General features: G+C 46.8%; 1 protein-coding gene across 4 annotated transcripts in view; it reads right to left on the bottom strand.

The window, feature by feature from the left end:
- PDE6A (phosphodiesterase 6A) overlaps nucleotides 1-16484 on the bottom strand; it is a 54567-nt gene extending 38083 nt beyond the window's left edge. For all 4 annotated transcript variants that reach the window (XM_037044931.1, XM_037044932.1, XM_037044933.1 and 1 more), the window contains exons 1-5: nucleotides 15867-16484; nucleotides 8511-8663; nucleotides 7739-7828; nucleotides 6956-7096; nucleotides 4241-4315 (exon numbers count right to left, since the gene is read on the bottom strand). In XM_037044931.1, coding sequence (XP_036900826.1) covers nucleotides 4241-4315; nucleotides 6956-7096; nucleotides 7739-7828; nucleotides 8511-8663; nucleotides 15867-16340 — 933 coding nt within the window. In that variant the 5' untranslated portion in view covers nucleotides 16341-16484. The remainder of the gene's footprint in view (nucleotides 1-4240; nucleotides 4316-6955; nucleotides 7097-7738; nucleotides 7829-8510; nucleotides 8664-15866) is intronic.
- Between the last annotated feature and the right edge of the window lie 3908 nt (nucleotides 16485-20392).

Genomic DNA, 20392 nt, shown 5'->3' with positions numbered 1-20392 from the left:
CACATGTACAATAGGAGTGAATCCTATAGATACTCCCCCAAGTATGGGTAAAAGCGCTGTTTGCCCCATCCAGGGGTCTCAGTCGGACTGCTGTAAAAAGCCTGGAGACAGGGCAATGGCCATCATGCCATGTGTGATTCTATTACGCTTATTAAATAATGGGTTTTCATACATGTTTTTTTTTAAATAACCCAGGAAAGGAGAGAAGGAAGAGGACAACACAGTTGGAATGGAGATCCCTCCTCCCTGATACATAACTAATCACATTTCAGCAACTGGAAAATGCTGCCTCAGAAGGAGGCAGCAAGAATCTGGAGAAGGTAGAGGTGGAGGCCCCAGGAGAAAAAAACCGCAAGACCTATTTCCCTCACCCCATTCTCTGCAAACAAGTTGAGTGCCTACATACAGTAGCTACTCTGAATGTTCCAGAATGACGGAGCTGTGTGTGCTGGAAGAAAAAGATACCAAAATATGGTCAAATAGAAAAAATAAGGCACAAAATAATCATCATATGTGTAGAAGGTAGTGATGGTAATGGTGGAATACACACAGTCACATACACACACATCCAGGAATATCTGGATATCCATACACATTCCTAAAAAGACAGACTCTGTCTGCCTCAGGAGACTGGATTTCTGTGGTGTTCCCTCTTGTACAGTGTGAGCTTTTCACTGTGAATAGAAGCAAATTGTGCTAAGAACATTTTTAAAAAGTGAAGTTGCACTGTGTAGGCCATTCTGCAAAGCAAAGGTGGCTGCATTAAGCTGCTGAGACTTTGATGAGCAAGCTTTCCACCTGGGAGGAGGAGGCAGCGGCTAACTTTTATGACTTTCTCGACCTTCTGCAGGTCTTAGCTTTAGGGCCCTCTCTCCTTGGGCCAGGGCCATTCACTGCACTCCCGGGCAACCTGCTGGCTCCTGGGCCTGCGGGCTGCCTATCGAGGGTGTTCAGAGACTCCTTCAGAAAGGTTAGAAATGGACTTATTGTTTTGAAACCTACAGGAGAATTCATCTGCTTTCACGGAAATCAACAAAAAGATCAGTGTGCCCTAGGTAAATATGGCTTTTTCCATACACTCTATCTCAGCCAAGTTGCCTTAAATGCCATATTCATCTAGGAATTTGCCAGCCTTTGGAAAATCAAACTTAGCCATCAATGAGCACCTTTGTTACCTTCTGCCCGAGCTGCTAAGGCTGTAACACAAGGGTCTTTGAAAGAGCCACAGACACAGCCAGAGCCAAGTCAGCGTGCATGGAAATGTACCAGTTTTTAAATAAGTGCTATTTTTCCCTTTTTTCCAATAAAGCCTAATCAGCCTGTATAACTTTTCAATAATTAAAATATAGACACGAACGTTTTGTTTTTAAAGGAGATGAAGCGAAGAGTAGCTGCCATTGGGGAGCTTTAGACCCAAGATCTGGGGAGGTTAATTAGTCAAAATCCAGACAAAAACTGTATTTTGAGTGTGAACATGGCAGATAAAGTGAGGGAATGACGTCAAAACCAAAAGGGAATGTTAAAAAGCATCACAGTAAGGTTAGTTCTCGGAAAGAAAAGCATCCTGGGCTTGGATTTGGGCAAATTATTGGACCCCCTCCAGACCTCCCTCTCTTCAACTACCAAATTGGGAAAGTAAGGGGCCTCTTTCATAAACTCGTTGAGAAGAGTAAATGGCATGATTCAGGTTAAGTGCCCGGCAGAGTGTGAGATTCAATTCAAGTGGCCATGACAACTGGAGTGCCTACTGTCCATCAGGGCATGATTTATTTTAGTTACCACAGCTCTATTAAGTCAGCTTGATTGCCCAGGCGGTATCGACAAGGAAGGTGAGGCTTGGAGAGGATTCGTGAGGCCACAGAATGAGCTGATGGAGCAGGGACATGGACTCAGGCTCTGTCCTTCTAAGCCCATGCTCTTCCCAGAAGGTCCACTTTTGGCCTGTCCTAACAGGCTGGGCCTGGGCCCCAGCTCAGGCCTGTGTGTGCTTTCCTCCCCAGCTGTGTCCCAGGCCTGCAGCTGACTTTGGACGTGGGTTCAATGACCCTCCCCATAGCTGGGAAAATGGAACTCCCAGGGAATTATTTGGCCAAGTTCACCTTACAAGTTAGCTGCCAACCAAATCCAAAGTCCTTTGCCTTCTGGCCTTTTCCATTTCAATGTAATGACATATCCTTGCGAGGACTAACTGAGGCCCTTGCTACCTGAGATGGAGAAGGGTTTGGGGAAAGACAATTCTCAACCATGAGTGTGCTAGTTACTTCAGTGAAACCAAGACTTCTTGCATTCATCACAATGGGCAGCTCTTCCTAGGATGGCGCTCAGTGAGAAAAAGTCCTGTTCAGTAGGATCTAAAAGACTGGGGTGCTTCAGGGTGAAGAGCCACACAAGTTAGAGCCTGACATTTCTCTGGCCATCCTGGAGTTAGAGGTGACCCCCGAGCTCAAGGCTTAGCTCAGAGAGCTGAATGTCAAAGCAGCCAAGGAAACTCAAGCTGGTTGAAGTTAGTGGTGTCTGAAAGCTATGGTGATGCCTATTCCCATTCCTCCCCTTCTAAATTTCCAGAAGATGAAAATCCAGCTCAGATTTCAGAGAAAAAAAAACCCTCAGTGGTAACATGTCAGCCATGCCACCCCATGAAAAGCTGCCCTTAAAAAAGGGAAAGCGCACCCAAATCATTTTGACGGTGGTACACGATGCCGTCCTTGAAGACTCAGTCTTCCCAAATGGAATCATGAACTTGTGTGGGTAAGATTAGTGTGAAAGTGGACACCAGCAGGTTACAAGGTCCTTTTGGACAAAGCACAGCACACCATGCAGATCACAAAGCTGAAGTCTCTTCTGGTGTGTATATGATGCTCACGGGCAACGGTGCTCATTTTGAATTCCCAGAGTTGGAATGAAAACTAAATTAAGTCTCTCTCACACGCACACGTGCACATATACAGCCCTTTATTTTGGGCAGGGTCAGGGTTGGCTGCGTGGGATCAAGTCTCTATCAGAAATCGATATCCAATTTGATTCCCATTCACAAAAGAGCTTATGAGAAGAGCACGGGATTAAAGCTCAATTCAGAGCATGACAGCCGCTTACTCATCCTGTGTGGCCTCAGCTAAGGCCCTTCAGTCCTTCTACAGGTTCCATAGGCAGTTTGAGCCCCCGGGCTATGGACCCTGCTTCGTCTCCACATCCCCACACATTCCACTCCAGCTTCTCTACAGTGTTTGGGCCTCATCTGGAAAATGAAGCAGTGGTATGAGAGCAGCGGTTGCAAACTCAAATGCCCGGAGGCCTGACAGAAACAAAACTGTGAGCAGGGGCCAGGTAATCACAGGAGGCAAACTGGAGAGCTCAGACCGCATTCCAAGGAGGCAGTCGCCACGCCGCAGCTCTAATCAAATTTACCCTGTGGGATTGTGGGCCCAATTTTGATGGATCTGCTCCTCCAAAGAAGTGGAGAATATAGATATTTATGGGAAATACCTTGATTTTTAAGTGCTGAGCTACCAATTTAATTTTTTTAAGTAAAAAGATAGATTTTTAAAAAAATGTATGCAGCCAAACAAGTTTATCTATTCACTGGAATTGACCTCTGGCTACCAATTCAAACACTCACAACTGGATATTACGGATATTTCCAGGTCTAATAGTCTATAATTTAGGACTCCTGATGGGCCAATTCTTGAGCAAGTTGCTTCACTTTTCTGGGGCTGTTTCCTCTATTTTGGAAAGAGAATGTTGATTCTTTCTTGGTCAACCCCCCTAGATTTCTGTGAAAGTCCAACAAGATATTAAAAACCCTCCCTGGCTGGCGGGGCTCAGTTGGTTGGAGTGTTGTCCCATAACCGAAAGGTTGCAGGCTCAATTCCCCAGTCAGGGCACATGCCTAGGCTGTGGATTTGATCCCCACTCCAGGTTAGTAGGATGCCTGGCCTGGGCCCTACAGGAAGCAACCAATTGATGTTTCTCTGTCACTTTAATGTTTCTCTCTCTCCCTTCCTCTCGCTCTAAAAGCAATGAAAATAGAAATGTCCTCAGGTGAGGATTAAAGAAAAGATGTTAAAACACCTTGTAAATTACAGGCTTGGCAATAGTGAGAATTTATAACTTCAAGGGAGACAACTCAACCAAGAGAAGATAAATACTCAAGTGATAAAAAGAGTCAGCAGTTTTCATAGTGCTTTACGTTTGCATTTCATTAAACATTTTATCAGACTGAGCAGGGTAGAGAGAGACCTACCCTTCCATCCGGAGTCCTGGGACCAGTGTAAGGTGGAACCTCACCCATCAGGACTGGCCATACATCAAAAAACTCCTAGGAATGAGAAAAACAATGATTACATGTGTTGAAAATACATGATAGAAAACAATAATTACATATCTTGAAAATATGTGTTGGAAAATACGATGTCCCTTGCAGTATCATTTATAAGAGGAAAAACTTAGAAGCAACCTTAGTGTCCAGTAAGAGGGGACTTAAGATAGTAAATCAATTATAGTACATCTAGTAACAATGATGCTACAGATGTGTAGTAATTAAAAAGTTGCCTATGATACACTGATGAGTGAAAAACGTGGGGACAAAAAACATAGATCATGTGACCCAATGGTCAACAATATTTAGAAAATGTTCACAAAGAATTCACAGCAAAACATTAACAACTGGTTTTCCCTGGGTGATTGGAATGAGACTATAATTTATTTAGCAATTGTTCCACAGTAAAATGCATTGCTTTTAAAGTCAGGAAAAAATGTTTTTCTCATATAAGTATGAAAAAACAAGGGTGGCAAATATGGATAGATGGCCTTGTATCCAAGAGTCAACAAGAAAGATGGCCTCCAAGACATCTGGCAAAGACGGGGCAGGAAGAAGAGAGAAGGGCCAACACAGGCTTTGTACCGCCACTCAGACTTGGGGGAGGAAACCGACTGGGGTGCTGCAACGGGTGCTTCCCTGCTGCCCTCAGCTAGTTTCCAGCCACATACAGAGCTATACAGCTTGGGTGGGGCCAACCCCGGGCCTGGCAGAAGAGGCCTCTGTCCTCCAGTGCCCTCTCTGTTCATTTATTTGTTGATTTTTAGGGACAATGATAGAGTAGTGCTGAGTGATGGTGGGCAGAATGCCAAGCCCTTGGTTCTTGGCCTCTCTCTTATTTAAACAATTTTGTCATGGTGTTTGCCTAATATCATCCAGAGGGCAAGCAGAAGGGAGCCAGGTTTTTCTTGACTGCTGACAACAGAGCGAAGCTCAGTTCTGGGTGAAACATGCACTGGAGTCCTACCTGAGCCCCACAACGTGCCTGCTACAGAGATGGACAAGTCCCAGGGTGTGCCCTGGAGGAGCTGCCCATCTCAAGGAAGAAACAATCAAGTACTCCAGTGACTATAACAGGGTGGCTGGGGCCAAAACTGAAAGCATAATGGAAGGAGAACAAATGTTAGAGGAGCCCAGAAGAAGGACTAGTATTGTACCTGGGGCTGCCGCTGTCTGTGTCAAACACTGAGTGGATCTGAAGATTGCCCCAAGGAGAAGCGGAAGATGTCGGCAAGGGGTTGGTGGAAAGTGGGGCATATTTATGCCTGTCTTCCTCCTTCTCCCTCTTTCTCTTCTTCTCCCTCTCCTTCTCCTTTTCTTATTCTTTTCTTTCGCCTCCACCTTCTCTTCCTCTTCCTTCTTCCTCTTTTTCTTCCTTTTCTTCCTCTTATTTTTAAACAGTTTGATTGAGGTATAATTCACCTACCAAACAATCTACCTGATTAAAGTTTAATTCTATGGCTTTCATTGATTTCTTTCATAATGCCAATAGCTCAGGTAAGAGCTTAGCCACCTGGGGGATAGGTTCTTAGAGTGATGTAGGCAGCCCAGTCCACCTTTAATTGCTAGGTAGTCCCGTCTTTTGGAGATGACTAAGTTAGACTATTCCTCCTGAAATGAGACTTCCCCTTTTGAGAGGGCATTCCAAAGAAACAAAGGGCAGAACACTGCAGGACAGGGAAGCCTGCACCTGGGGGAAGATCTTTCCAGGTGCAAACTGGGCACCTTAACATGGAGTTTTTTTAATTCAACTACTCATAAATTCTTTTGATTTAAAAAAGTGCCATTCATTTGTATGAATGTATTCATATGCTATCTTCTGAAGGACCATCAAAGGGTTTATTGCCAGACTAGATTTAAGGTCTTTTCCAGCCTCAGGTTCTGTGACTCATCTATTCATCCAAACAAATATCTGGAGAGTCTCTGTCTGTCTGTGCGCTGTGCTCAGCATGATGAGACAGAAAGATGAAACCGACAAGAACTCTGGACTTTGGACTTCTGGGATAGGAAATCACAAATCTAAATAACTCTGGAAATTCATTCCAAGGCAGAAAATGATTAGGCTCAGGAGGAAGAGACGGAGAGAGAAAGAGCAACTGAGAGTCAGTTTAGGGAAACCAAGCTGAAAAACAACCCTAGGGGCCTTATCAGTGCTTTCTCCTCACCCAGTCTATCTGGGGCAAACCTGGCCCTTCAGCATCTTGAGGGACTAGACCTAAGCCTCCACCTCAATTGCCTGAGTCAGCCTGGGGCTCTCCAAACCATAGGAAAGGCTCTTGTGCACTCCACCTCTGAGTGCCTTTTCTGAGAGTTCCTGAAACTGACAACGTTCTTCTTTCTGGACTTTCAACTTTGCATTGAAACTTCCTTATCATTCATCTACACCAACCCTTCAAGCCTTCTTCCCACGTACACTTTCTTATCTAGTTGGCTGGGGAAGATACGAGGTTCTTTTTACTCACCTGTGCCCTAGGTTGACTTTTCCCCTTTAAGCGTGGATGTTCCTCTCTTCAGTATAAAACTATGACAGACTTTCTGCATCCTCCTACCCTCTTCCCTGTGTGACTGAACGGGTGACCCAAGTCTGGACTCCTCTCTGTGTATTTAACCTGTTCTTGCAAAGGTCCACTCCTTCCTCACCTTCTGCTTGGTCATGTCTAAGAGCCCCACAGAGTATCTGTCGCAGTTGAGGAAGGCTCGGACTGTGTACAGGGCTTTGTGGAACTGTCTCTCGATGTCTGTGAGCTCCTCAAAGACTTTGCTCCCAGACCACAGCAGTATCTGAAGAAATACCAAAACATAGAGTTTTTTGAGGCACAAAGTAGCAACTCACTGAGCTAGAGAATAACAGCAACTCTGGAAAGTTCTCTGTAGGGTTTATCTCATTTAACCCTCATAAGAACGTGGAAATAGAAACAACATTATCCCCACTTTATAGACAGAGAAACTGAGGTTCAGGGAGGTGAAATGACTGGCCAGCTTACAACTCTTCCCATCTCTTTCCTCTCATAGGTTGTTTAGGAAAATAATAACAACAGCCATCAATTGAGCACAAACGCTCTACACACGTCACCTCACTTACTATTTAATAATCTTTTGAAGGTGGAACCATAATTATCCTCATTTTTCAAATGGGGATACTGAAATTGTAGAGAATAAGTGATTTGCTTAGGGTCTTAGAGCTAATAAGTGGTTTAGCAGGGATTCAAATCCAAGCCATCTGACTTGAAAGCTTGTGCATACAATCACTCTGGAATACATACAGCTTTATAAATGCGCACTACCTCATACATAACCCGCGGGCATTGTGTTGCAGAGATGGTATGATGGTTCTCAGGTACTTGTGTTACCACCTGCCTTTCTAGCCTGATACTTCAGGAAAAAAGGTGTGTCCAGTTCATTCTCTTGAGCCAAACCCCTTACCTGGCCACGCCGAGTCTCACAGTTGTGCAGGTAACTCAGGTGGAATACCTTCATGATTAGATTTGCAAAACTGAGGTACTTGAGAAGAATCTGGAAATCAAAGAGCATAAGGGGAAATAGCTAAGAAGGAGAAACCCCTCCTCTGCCCAGTTCCACCGTCAGCAAAAACCTGAATACATTAAAAGCTTCATCAGAGGCAATCTGAGCAGGTGGACCATGGAATGCTGACTCATAACATGTTGCATGGTGAGAGTGTAAAACTCACAGAACGTCGAATGTCCATTTTGGTAGGAGAGTGCTAATGAAGAACAGCCACTATTCATTGACTTTGCAGTCCTGCGATAAGTCGTTTATGTGTGTTGCCTTATCTGATCACCACAAGCACCCCAAGAAATGAAGACCGTAAAATGATTCCCAATTTAAAACTGTTTAAGTCCCAGAAATCAGACACCCAGCTAGGGAATGCACCACATCATTATTTCTTACAAATAATATAAAGTAAAAATAACCGAGGTCCGGGAAAATGAAGCAACTTGCCCAAGTCAAATAGCTAGATATTAGCAAAGCCAGAACAATCCTCCCTGAATTGCTGGCTCCAAAGCTCAAAGCCTTAGCAATGATCCTGCCCTGCCTCCCTAGAGAGCATGAGGTTAACCACCCTGTCTTACTGATGGGGGCCCGGGGCCAGGCCGAATAGCAAGGCTCAGGAGACTTCACAAGTGGGAGGGAAGGGCTAGCATAGGCGCCCCAGCAGTTCCTAATGCATTCTCACCTCTTCGTCTCTCTTGGTGAAGTGAGGCTTGTCCACTTTATTCACAGCCATGATTACAGCCACCACATCCTTGCCATTCATTATGGGGGAAGCCAAGATATTCTTGGTCTGGTACTCAGTGAGGGTGTCCACGAAGTCACAGAAATGTTCATTCTGAAAGAAGGCAGAGAGACAAGAATGCGTGGGCAGATGAAGAGCAAAGGCAATAAAATACCCAGAGCCCCAGGTGCCCATTGCAGGGGATGAAATGAGGGGGCTCCCTATCCCCTAGTGACAAGAGATGAAGACATTTCTGTTTTCTCCCCTTTGGCAGGGCAAGGCGATTGGAGATGCTTTCTGCCCTAGAAGCCTTCAGAGTTGAGTAAAAGGAGAACGTCCGAGATCCACCCTACTGAGGGCTGTGGAGGAAATGGGAGCAGAGCCCTCAGGAGCCCGGGGACAGGGGCACGAAGGGGCTGACTTTGCCTGGTTTAGAGAAGGTTTAGAGAAGGCTTGCTTAAAGTGGTGACAGTTAAGTCCAAAATAGAAACTAGAAAGAGAAAAAGACCTTCGTGAGTATAATAATCCCAGTTGTTAGCAGGTGTTGTGCCTGGCACTTTACCTGCATCATCTCACTTTAATCCTCCCAATAACCTACGAGAAAGGGACCATTAGTACCCATGTCACACGGGGGAAAACTGAAACTCAGGAGGTTAACTTTACTTGTTACTTGTGAGGTGACTCCCAAACCTGCCCTCGGCTCTGCTGCCTTTTAGGAAAGCCCAGTTAAGGTTAGACCTGAGTAGGGCATTGTACCAAAGAATATGTTACTTTCAGCCTTTTTAACATTCCAGTTCTAGCACTACACAGGCAGCCCAATGGACATCCCCACTCTACCAATCTTAATGGGAGCCCCACTATACATCAGGCCTCATACTAAACACTGGAGGTACAGGGGAGACTAAGTTTCAGGCCAGTTTGTTGATAAATCAATAACAGTGATGCAGGACACAGTGGCTGGCTCAAAGCTGTGACCACACAGAGGAACGCACACTCCCACACCCCGCCCCTAAACCAGCCTGGGAGACCAGTGTAGGACAGTGCAGTCTGTGTGCTCAGAAAGAGGAGACAAATCCTAAATTGTTGTCTTAAATCCCAAAGAATCCACCTTTCCATTTCCTGGTAGCACAGTGAGGTTTAACAACTGTCAGCATCGCCTGGGACACAAGCCAGGCCAGACGTGCACAGCTCATGCTGCTCTGGAATGGAAATGTACCTCACAGAGGCAATTCAGAGAGCTTTGCAAGAAATGGGTGTGCAGAATCTTTTGCACGATTCAGAAATTCAGAGTGTGTTGCTCTGCATCTTTGGATTTCTTCCAGAAAGAGCGGGATTAAATAAACTGGCAACGGCATGGTTGTCAATGAAGCTGTCTCAAACGTGGTGAAGGGTGAAGGAATTAAGAGAAGCCTGTCATGCTGTACTTGAATTAGCATTGGCAGATTAAGCAAAATCCACTAATGCTAATCCCACAGCTCATTTTCCAGGTCATTCTCGAAGGACACTGATGAAGTCCCTGAACCCAGGGCAGGGCATGCTCAGAAGGCCAGTTCAGTCTTACAGTATTCACTGCTCCTCTACCAGGGAAAGCAAAGTGTGGGCCTCACCTGCATCTGAGGCAGATATTACTAAATCCACCAGAACCCTCTTTCCCTCTGAGTTCTCAGCCCTAAAACCCCCCTCGGGAGTAACACAGCCACTAGTTGACTGGCACTCACACATTCATTGCCATCCTTATATTTTCAGCATATAAAGTATTCTAAGCCATATCATAGAACCTCATATTATCACAGGCAAAGGGGCCTTAGAAGTATTTAGTTTAGACCGTTTATTTTAAAGCCCAGGAATCAGACGCCCAGCTCAGGAAAGTCGTTCATTCACGCAGTTAACATTAACAGTGCTCCTTCTGTAAGTAGGGTAGGTACTGTTCTAGACCCTGGGGCTACGAGATGGGTAAACTTCTCCCTCTGGTGAAATGGGGAAGGTGGACAAAAGGGGTAGGCAGGCAAAAAAGGGTAAACAACTACCATTCTCCCCACAGTCTGTGTAACTGCTTTGAAGGAGAAAAAGAAAAGGGTGCTTGAGAGGTGTTGGAAGGGATGGAAGGATGAAGCTACTTTAGTTAGTGAAGGTGGGCAAGGAGGCTTCTCTGAAGAAGCGATCCTGAGAGCCGAAGAATCCTAGGAACCGGGTGAGTGAAGCACATTCCAAGCAGGAAACACAGAGAAGGCAAAGGCTGGGATGGACGATGATCTGAGAAACAGAAAGAAGACAGGTGTGGCTGGGGCCCAGGGAGGGAGAAGGAGAGTGGAGGGCAAGAAAGTGAGAGACGTGGGCAGGGCCCATTCTGCAGGGCCTTGCAGCCACTGTACGGGGTTTGGGTTTATATTCCAGCATGATACAACACTGCTTCTCACTCCCACATTCCTCAACATGTGTTCACACACACTCACAGGGCCAAGATCTGTTGTGTCTTCTGAGGAGATCTACTATTCATTGAATAATGACGACGTACTAGGCCCAGAGCCCGACAACTCACTTGTGTTGTCTCATTCACTCTCCCATCAACCTGCCCCTAGAACTGTCACTTTCCCTGTTCTGTAGACAATTCCCTTGCTGGCAAGTGGTCTAGCTACTTCATTCACTGACACACTGATTCATTCATTCATTCACTGATATTTCCTGAGCACTAGCTGTGTGAGAGGCATTGGATATGCCCAGACTGCTAGGAAAGATGGGGTTGTCCTCACTGGGCTCTCACAGCAGAGTGGGGACATCATGTAACAGATGAACCCACAATTCCAACCGTAATGTAGAATGCTTCCATGGAATGAGTGGTACCTGGAGCCCCAGGGAGGGAGAGACTTGTCCTCTGAGTGGCTTCAGGGACCAGTCAGCACATTGTCAGTAGTCCAAACCTCTCCAAGCCTCAGTTTCCCTTTTGGTAAAAACAGAGTGTTGGACCAAGTTCTTCTTGAAGTTTCTTTCTGGTCTAGAGGCTGGGTTCCCAGTCTCATAGGAAGAGAAGGAGAGCGGGAAAGCATGACCACAGATATGAGAGTCTTTGAAATGACAGTTCTTCTAGGCTCAGTCTTCAGAAATGGGATTTGCTTGTGGGCAGGGCTGGGAATATAAGACAGAAAACTGTACCTGAACAATCATTAAATTAAAAATTTAAAAATTTAAAAAAGGGATGTGCTGGTGTCTAAGAAAAGCTCAGTTTTACCCTCACGTTATTACTACACCCCTTATGCCACTTCTGACACCAGACGTGCAGGTGTTCTCTCCAACACCGACCGATTCTCCGACGCCAGCGGAGTTCCCTACAACTCTGTTCAGTCTGGCACTGCCTGCCTGGAGCTAGCATCAGACCCCACAAGTGAAGCGTTCAGTCCCGTAAACCGTCCCCACACAGACCCCAGTAACAAGTCCCAGATTGTCGTCTGTGCTTCTGACCGACCAACTATACTGGGGTTCCCACAACCCGCTCCTGGGGTTGGGTAATTTGCTAGAGCAGAACTCCAGGAAACATGTACTTATATCGATATATTTATTATGTAATAAAGGATCCTGATGAGCAGCCCCATGAGGAGGTAAGCAGGGCAAGGTCTGGGACGGCTTTGAGCACAGAAGCTTCTGTCCGCACAGAGGGCGGGCCACCCTCTGGCACGTGGATGCACGTGCTCACCAACTCAGAAGCTCTCTAAACTTAGTACTTTGGGGATTTTCGTGGAGGCTTTGGTTGTAGGTGTGACTGGTTACACTCCACTTGCGACCCCTCTCCCCTTTCTGGAAAATGGGGCATGGGGATGTAAGCATCTAATTCAAGCATCTGATTGAAAGATTCAAGCACAGCTTGGTCTTTCTGGTGACCAGTCCCCATCCTGGAGCCCACCAAGAATTGCCTCATTAGAAGAAAAGCACGCCGCTCACCCAGAAAACTCCAAGGGACTTAGGAGCTCTGTGCCAGGTGTTCCTATGACTCGGGAACCAGGACAAACACCAGATGTATCTTTCTGATTGTCGAGCACAATATCACAGTTGATAGGGAAGAGCCATCATCTATTCATTCACTCAGTACACTGTACTGAGTACCCACCATGTCCCAGGCCCTGGACTAGATGCCAGAAACCAGTGGTAAATAAGACAAGAAGAAACAGTGCCCATGCTTTCCAGATAGGAGAAGGGTAAGAATGAACAGGCAAACAAATACTGAGTGGCAGAGAGGCATGCTAGATTTAGCAGATAAACACCGAGGCCTAGTCACATTTGCATTTCAGGTAAGTAAATAGTTTTTTAGTATAAGTGTGTCCTAAATATTGCACAGGACATACTTACACTGAACTATTAATCTTTGTTTACATAACAGATTTAACGGGGCATCTTGTATTTTGTCTAGCCATGCTAATGGCAAGTGTTCCTGAGAAGATCCCAAGGATGGGTAGGAATGGAATACACTAGGGCATGAGGAACTACATCACAAACCCGAGAAACGTCTCCATTCATGGATTCACATTTCACAAGTTGCATGATTGTACCAATTTCCTAGGTTTATGAGGGCCCTGAAGGCTCAGAGTGGCATTTGTTGTTGGTCTAGGGACAACCAGACCCTGTCTATACCATCTTCCTCCTCCTTCTCCATCCAATCCCCAGTCACAGCCAGAGCCCCATGTAGAGTATGATTTCCCAAGAAGGAGCAGCAGGAGAAGCAAACACACACAAATGGCGCACACAAGGACAGCCGGCCCAGAGTGACTTCACTCCCAGGCTTGCATCACCAGGCAGGGAGACTAACCAAGGCTGGAAAACTGCCACGGAAACACAGGTGCCACTTCCAGAGTCACACCTGGGCTTCAGCAGGAAATGGCAGGCTGTCCCTTAGCACAGGGCTCAGCAAACTCATAGCCTGGGATCTTTAAAATCAGAGAACTCCCCTAAATCCTCAGTCCTGCAGCACCAGGGTCTAGAGGAGCTCCAGCACCTATGCCCTCTGTTTTACCTACAAATAGAATCTACATTGAGAGCTCCAGAAGGCAAGACTGGCCTCTTCTCCAAATACTGTGCAGATCGGGCACAGCATCCACTCCACCACCAACAAAACAGTCGCAATAGGAACAAGAAGCAGGAGCTGCCATTAGGAGCCACTATAGCGTGCCCAGGACCCTGCTAGAAGAGAAATTCTCTCGTTTAATTCTACAAGAGCACTGAGAAGCAGGTATTCTCACCCCATTTAGTAAATCAGGAAGTGAGCCCAGACAAGGTAAACAGTCTGCCACAGCCATGTTCTTAGAGAATGACTGAGTTGTAATTCTCACCCAGATCTGACCTCAAAGCTTAACAAATTTCTGGCCTACAGGTGAGGGAGAGGTACAGAATAGCAGAGCAGAGTGTGGGCCCAGGCCAGGGGACTTGGGGTTATGTCCGCAGTCTGCCACTTTCTATCAGCATGACTCTGAGCCAGTTACCTAGCTAACCTTTTTGGGTTTCAGTTTCATCACCTGTAAAACAGGTACAATCAAAGTATGTCGTAGGACTGCCATGATCCCTATGGCTACAATTAAAGTCTAGGGGGACCTGAAGGGATAATAGACTCCAATCTGGGTGTAGACCTGTCCCCAGGAAAACTCTCTGGGTGCAGAACCATTTCTCCTACCCCAGGATGTCCAAGAGGAGATGAGGAAGACAGGAATTCCATGGGAGTCCAGCCTAGTGTGTTTCAAAGAAAACCATCTCCCACACAGGCCAAGGTCTGCGCTTCTTAACTTGCCAAGAAACCCAAGTCAAAGAGGTGACCCATCTGAATTCTGCATCCATGGATGTGAAGTCCTGGCTCTGCCCTAACTCCTCAGTGACTTTGAGCCAGCCCTTCTCAGGCTCTCCTGGCTTCAGGCTTCTTTCATTAAATAAAGCCAGCTGGATGAGATGATCTCTGAAGTCCCCTCCTTTTAGCCTTACAACCCTTAATTTGAAATGAGGTCAGAGGTAAGGTGAGCATGAAGACACAGCTATCCAGTTTGGGTGTTGGAAGTGACCAAACATGGCTGCTGTTTCAGCCAGTACAGTAATCAGTGAGACCTGCATGGGCCTTGCCGTCACGGACAGACATTCTTCCAGGTGAGATGGGTGTTCAAGGAATAGAGTTGACCCTTGAGCAACACAGGTTTGAACGGCGTGGGTCCACCCATGCAGATCCAGTCATGTTGTTCAAGCCTCAACTGTATGGCATAATTACTTGATTATGAGTCGTTTGTGCCAAGTAGTTGCTGAGCATCTGCTTTGTGCCAGACATTTGCTAGATTCTGGGTCCAGCAAATGGAGTGGAGAATGAGGCAGACAGAGTCCCTGGCCTCTAGGACTTATTTGTGGTGATCACTGGTGTTAGGAAGGGGACTGTAACAGAGGCATCTGGACTGGCCTCCCTGAGGAAGTGGCCTTGAAACCGAGATCTCAAGGATCAGTAGGAGTGGGCCCTGGCAGAGGGCTGTCACAGAGCTGTGGAAAGTGATTGGACCCAAGAGATCAAAGAGGTCTTTGTCAGGGCTGCCAGTAGACACCCACGGAAGGCTGGACTCATAGAAGGAAAAGCCAAGTGCTCAATCAAATGATCAACTTTGGCATTTCCTGGACAGAATGAGACAGGCTGCTGTCCCGTGTCCCCTGATGCAATGCCCCAAGAAGAATACCATGTCACCTCTGTGATGTCGCTGCCAGAAACACAGAATCTGAATCTAATCATGAAGACATGTCAGACAAGCCCGCATGGAGGGACATTTCTGCATAATATTTGGCTTGTCCCCTTAAAAACATCCACATCAGAGAAAACAGACAGGCTGAGGAGTCCTTGTGATTCAAGGAGGCTGTAGAGACAGCGCCATGTGGGTCCAGCTGAGACAACTAGCAAAATTGAATATTGACCATTTATTAGATAATAGTATTGCATCAACGTGACATTTCCTGAATTTGATCATCGGGCTGCGGGTATGTAAGCTCTGTCCTCATTCTGGAAATAGAGAGCAGAGTACTTAAGGTTAACGGGCATGTGGTCTGCAACGGACTCCCAGGCGGATCAGAAAAAATGGAGACATAATGTGGCAATTTAGCGAATTTAGATGAAAGATATACAGTTCTTTGTACCATTTTAAAACTCGACTAAGTTTTTTTTAAATAAAAAGACATAAATAAAAAAGGAATGAAATAAAGACAAGCACCAGGTCATCACCAGCCCAGTGTGGCGGCCAGCAGCTCCCCACCCCACTAGTACCCCAGAACCCCATGGGATAATGCCCCCCTGCCCTCCCTCATATGGGGAAGGGATACCTCTTCTGTGTTGGGGACATTGACGAGCTTTTTAGAGTGTGCGACGTGGCCCACCACACCCATGTCCAGGGGGAATACAATCTCCGAGTCGGGCATCACCAGACACTCCTCAAGGACGGCATCTTTGTGGACATTGAAGAGCCGGGTGGCTAGCTCCGCAGTGCCATTTCGGGCCCTGTACATGAACAGGCTCATGCAGTCTGCCTGCAGGAGGAAGCACAGCTTCTTCATGACATTGAAGATGCATTTCTCAGCCTGCAAGTTCTCCCGAAAGTCCCGCAAGAGGTCGAAGATGATTTCACTCTCCTCCACGCTGCTCAGCGAGTGGTAGTTGCTAAAGTCTACGGCGGCCTCCTTGGCCCCCAGCAGGTCTGAGATGACCTTAGCCCGGTAGCGCAGGTTGTAATACTGTTTGGCAAAGCCGATGTTCGAGTCCAGGAACTTCTTCACCTCCTCTGCGGTCACCTCTCCCATGGCTGGGAAGTCCAGGGGTTACTTCTGTGGAGGGGCTGAGACTGGCCCTGGGGGGCGTTTTGCTGTCTGTGGCAGACCTGAGTCCAGATGCGTTCTGCCCCACCTGCACTTCTCTAGGTCTTGTCTGTAAATCTCACAGATATTGCTGCATAGGAGAGGGAGTGATCTTGGGAGATTAAATCATTAATATTCCCCAAGAACAGGGATTATGAGGATCAGAGCGTTCCAGATGCTGCTGGGGCCCAGGTGGGAGAAGGCGAGGGTTCTCTTTTCACCTTGGCCCACTAACAACTGCGGAGAGCTTTCTGCACAGAGCCGGACTTGAGCTCAACTAAAAACAGAACGAAGCAGAACAAAACACACTGAAGCAGAGGGTGCAAAAGTGGTGGCACGAGGACCACCCACATTTGACACAGAACCTACGTTAACTGCTCACTGAATTGTGTGGCTCCTCATGGGGAACTGGAAGATCTAATAGCTGTGTTCATTCTCCTCTACGGCAGGACAAGTTAGAACCAAGAGGGGCTGCCCACCCAGCCCTTGGCCCTCACCCTACCCTCTGTGCCCCCTTCCCCAGGGCCTCCCCAATTTGGGGCTTCACCTTGCACGCTCACCACGCAGTTGGCTTCTTCTGTGTACATTATGGGTGGGGCACCCATGCGCCCCTACCTCACAATCTCTGCATCACAGTCTTCCCCAGCATTAGATTTCAAAGATTCTGTCATTTCAGAATTCGAAGGGCCCTCATAACTGCAATATCTTTTATAGTTTTTCTCTTATTACAAAATACATGTTCACTGTGGAAAATAAGCAAAGAAGACCATCAGTTGCCCATAATCCTGCTATTCAGAGGTGGTCTCTAGTTAACAGTTCAGTTTCTGTCCTTTCTGTAGAGGCTTAACTTTATTTAGAATCTATCAAGCCCCTGATTATTCCCTTGGCTCTTTAACGTGCTTTTCCTGGCATAGTGCCTCCCTTCTGGGGTAGTCAGTCAGCCAGAAGCGCACACAACAGTCTAGATGCTATCGGCTCCGGTAAATCTCGAAACACCAGATTCCTTACTGAAGTGCCGCTCCAACACACAAGGGGAGGAGGACGCTTTCTTCGTGGGTGACCCGCACTTGAGCCTCCCTGAATGTATCTGCTGGAACGCAGCATCGCTGTGTTGTAAACACTGAGGAATGAAGGATTATAGATTGGCTGGTACTTTGAACTTAGTAGATGAACTTTAATACAGAGTGACTGCTTCCTTTGTTGTAGAGTCTAATGAATTCTCGGGGCACTGCCCCCATTCAGCACTGCCCCTGGTCTGGGCAGGCCGTGCAGCAACGTGAACGTCTCCAAACGCCCCCACCGTAGACACCATGAGCCCTCTGTCTGGAATGCTCTTCCCCAGCTTTTCACATACCACCTCCCTCAGCTGTAAGGGCTCAGCTCATGCTGCTCATGCCTAGCTGTCTTACCCCAAGGAGCTCCCAGCTGCCCTCTCCCAGTAACCCCTGGTTCCTGCCTGTCATACCATCTATTCATTTCCTTTCCTGTGTTTATTACTATTAGAAATTATCTTGTTTGCTTTTTGTTTCCTTGTCTGTTGTATGTCTTCACCTCTACACTGTGAGTTCCATGAGGCAGGGCTGTTATATGCAGGGGGCCACCTCCAAACAGGCCTGTGGGACGGGCCTGATTTTAAACATCAGTGGGAAGATCTCAAGCTTCTTTCATTGGGAGCAGGGCTGAGAGGAGGGTTGGGAGAGGTCATTTCATGCAATCAGTCTTGGGAAGCCCACGTCTGCTAGACAGAGGAAAACAGGATTGTGGGCCCAGCTCTGCCACTGACTTATTCTGTGACCTTATTGAGTCTTGTCCTCTCTCAAGGCCCTGGCTTTCCCTGTTACCAAAATAGGGGAGTTGAACAATGCGTCTCTAACACTCCCAGACCCCTGACCCCAAATGGACCTGGAGTGACAGAAGGTTGGCCAGGAATGGCTGACCTCTCTGTTTCTGACCATGAGCCTCACTAAAGGATTCTCTTGGAAGAATAGTTAGGACTATTTATTCAGAATTCACAGGTGAGGAAATGGAAAAGCTTTAAAGTTAGTTCACTCAAATCACAGGTGATTTTTTTTTAGAATTCTTTTTATTGAGATATAATTCACAAAACATAAAATCACCATTTTAAAGTGTGCAGGTCAGCGGTTTTTAGCATATTCGCTACACTGTGGCCCAGTAACCTATTTTCTCTCTCTGTACGTTTGCCTGTTCTGGATGGTTCGCATAAATTGAATCATATGACACATGGCTTTTTGTGTCTGACTACTTTCACTCAACGTTTTCAAGGTTCATCCACGCTGTTGCATGTATTAGTACTTCATCCCTCCCTTTTAATGGCCATACAATATTCCATTTTAATCCATTTATTAGTTAATGGACATTTGGGTTATTTTCACTTTTTGGCTGTTATAAGCATTCGTGTGCAAGTCTGTGTGGGCATAGTTTCAGTTCTCTTGGGTGTATACCCAGGAGTAGAGTTGCTGGGTCCAAAGATGGTTTTAAGATGCTGAGCTTCAGAGCAGACTGAAGTCATACAGGGAGAGCCTGGGTGGTGTTGTTTCAGTGAGAGGTGTGGAGGGACAGCCACCAAGGTCCCTGTGCTGAGTCCCTCTCTCACAAGGTCCATAGATACCTTTTTTCCTAGGTCCAGATGATATCAACCTGGGGGAATGAACTAGCCCCACTTGGCCAAAGTCACACCCTGCAGAGGAGTCCAGCCTGAGCCCATGATGCAGACTCTCCTGAAGGGCTCTGGAAGGGGTCTGGAACAGACTCAGCGGGCAGCAGAGACACACAGCGAGCCCTCTCTCCACATGGCCAGATCTCAGTCTGTTTTAGCCTGATGAACTCTGTTGGCCTCACCCTGATGCCTTCCTGAGACCCTGCCTGACCAAAAAGGTCCGGACGATCCCACTGGTGAAGGCTGCCCTTGGGGTACTCAGAGACTTTTGCTAAGTGACCTCAGACTGTGACTCTCTACCAACCTGCTAAACACCACTCACTCCTACCTGGTGACTCACTGAGAATGAAATTCTCACACTGCCAGAGGCTTTTTCAGTGACTGCACCTAGTAGGCAGCTGGCAGTTGGAGGCAGATCTTGGGGATGCTGTGAGCCGTTGCTGACCTGCCCCCAGGCTCCACGCTGGTGGAAGCCAGACTTGGCATGCAGCGCGGCCCCTCCCATGTGCACCCAGGCCCAGCAGAGGCAACCAAAAACTGTGGGTCACTTTGTACCTCTGAACAGGTAGCTCAGGGCCAGTCACAGCCAGGGCCTGACATGGCTATTGTGGATATTAAATAAGATAACATATTGTACAGTGCAGTATGTGTAGTGCAGAGCTATACGCCCAGTGCCTGTTAAGTTGAACTATATGAAATTGCCCCATTGGACTTTTTTGTCCTACATGAATGGCAATTTCATACTGTTCAATTTAATAGGAGTTATCCAATCTTTATTAGTTATCATAACTATTAAAGATTAACAGGATTCCCCTAAAGAGAGTGAGATCTATGTCACTGAAAGGGGAGGACATGCAAAAGAAAATTCAGACATCAGTATTTAAATAAGAAGATGAATCTGGTGACAGCAAGTTAGTAAGGAGGCTGTTGCAAACTTTCCAGGAATCTGAGGAACTAGCAAGAAGCAGGAAGAGTGTGAGAGACACATTGGCTGACTGAGATAAGGAAGCCTGGGTAATCTGTGTGTCAGGGCCTCGGCACTGAGTGTCCCTCTTCAGCAAATTGTAGTGGCCTTAAATGTGGATTTGGCCTCCGTTTCCCAATCAGTGGCCTTTTCCCTCCTGGTTCTCCAAACTCCATGGCCTCTGACCCCATCAGCTAGCCCTTAGACTGGCTGGAACAGCCTGGTCGGTCCCCACCCTCACTTTATGCTATGCTGGTGCATTCCCATATTTCATTTGCTTTTACCCTTAACCTAGAGTTGATAGCAGTTCCTAATTGTCTGGCCACCTGTTGACTTAGTGACTTTATTAAGTTACCT

This window comes from Sturnira hondurensis, unplaced genomic scaffold (genome assembly GCF_014824575.4).
Source record: "Sturnira hondurensis isolate 20B ecotype Veracruz unplaced genomic scaffold, ASM1482457v3 Scaffold0004152, whole genome shotgun sequence".
Lineage (NCBI taxonomy): Eukaryota > Metazoa > Chordata > Mammalia > Chiroptera > Phyllostomidae > Sturnira > Sturnira hondurensis.
This window is presented reverse-complemented; position numbering and strand designations above follow the sequence as displayed.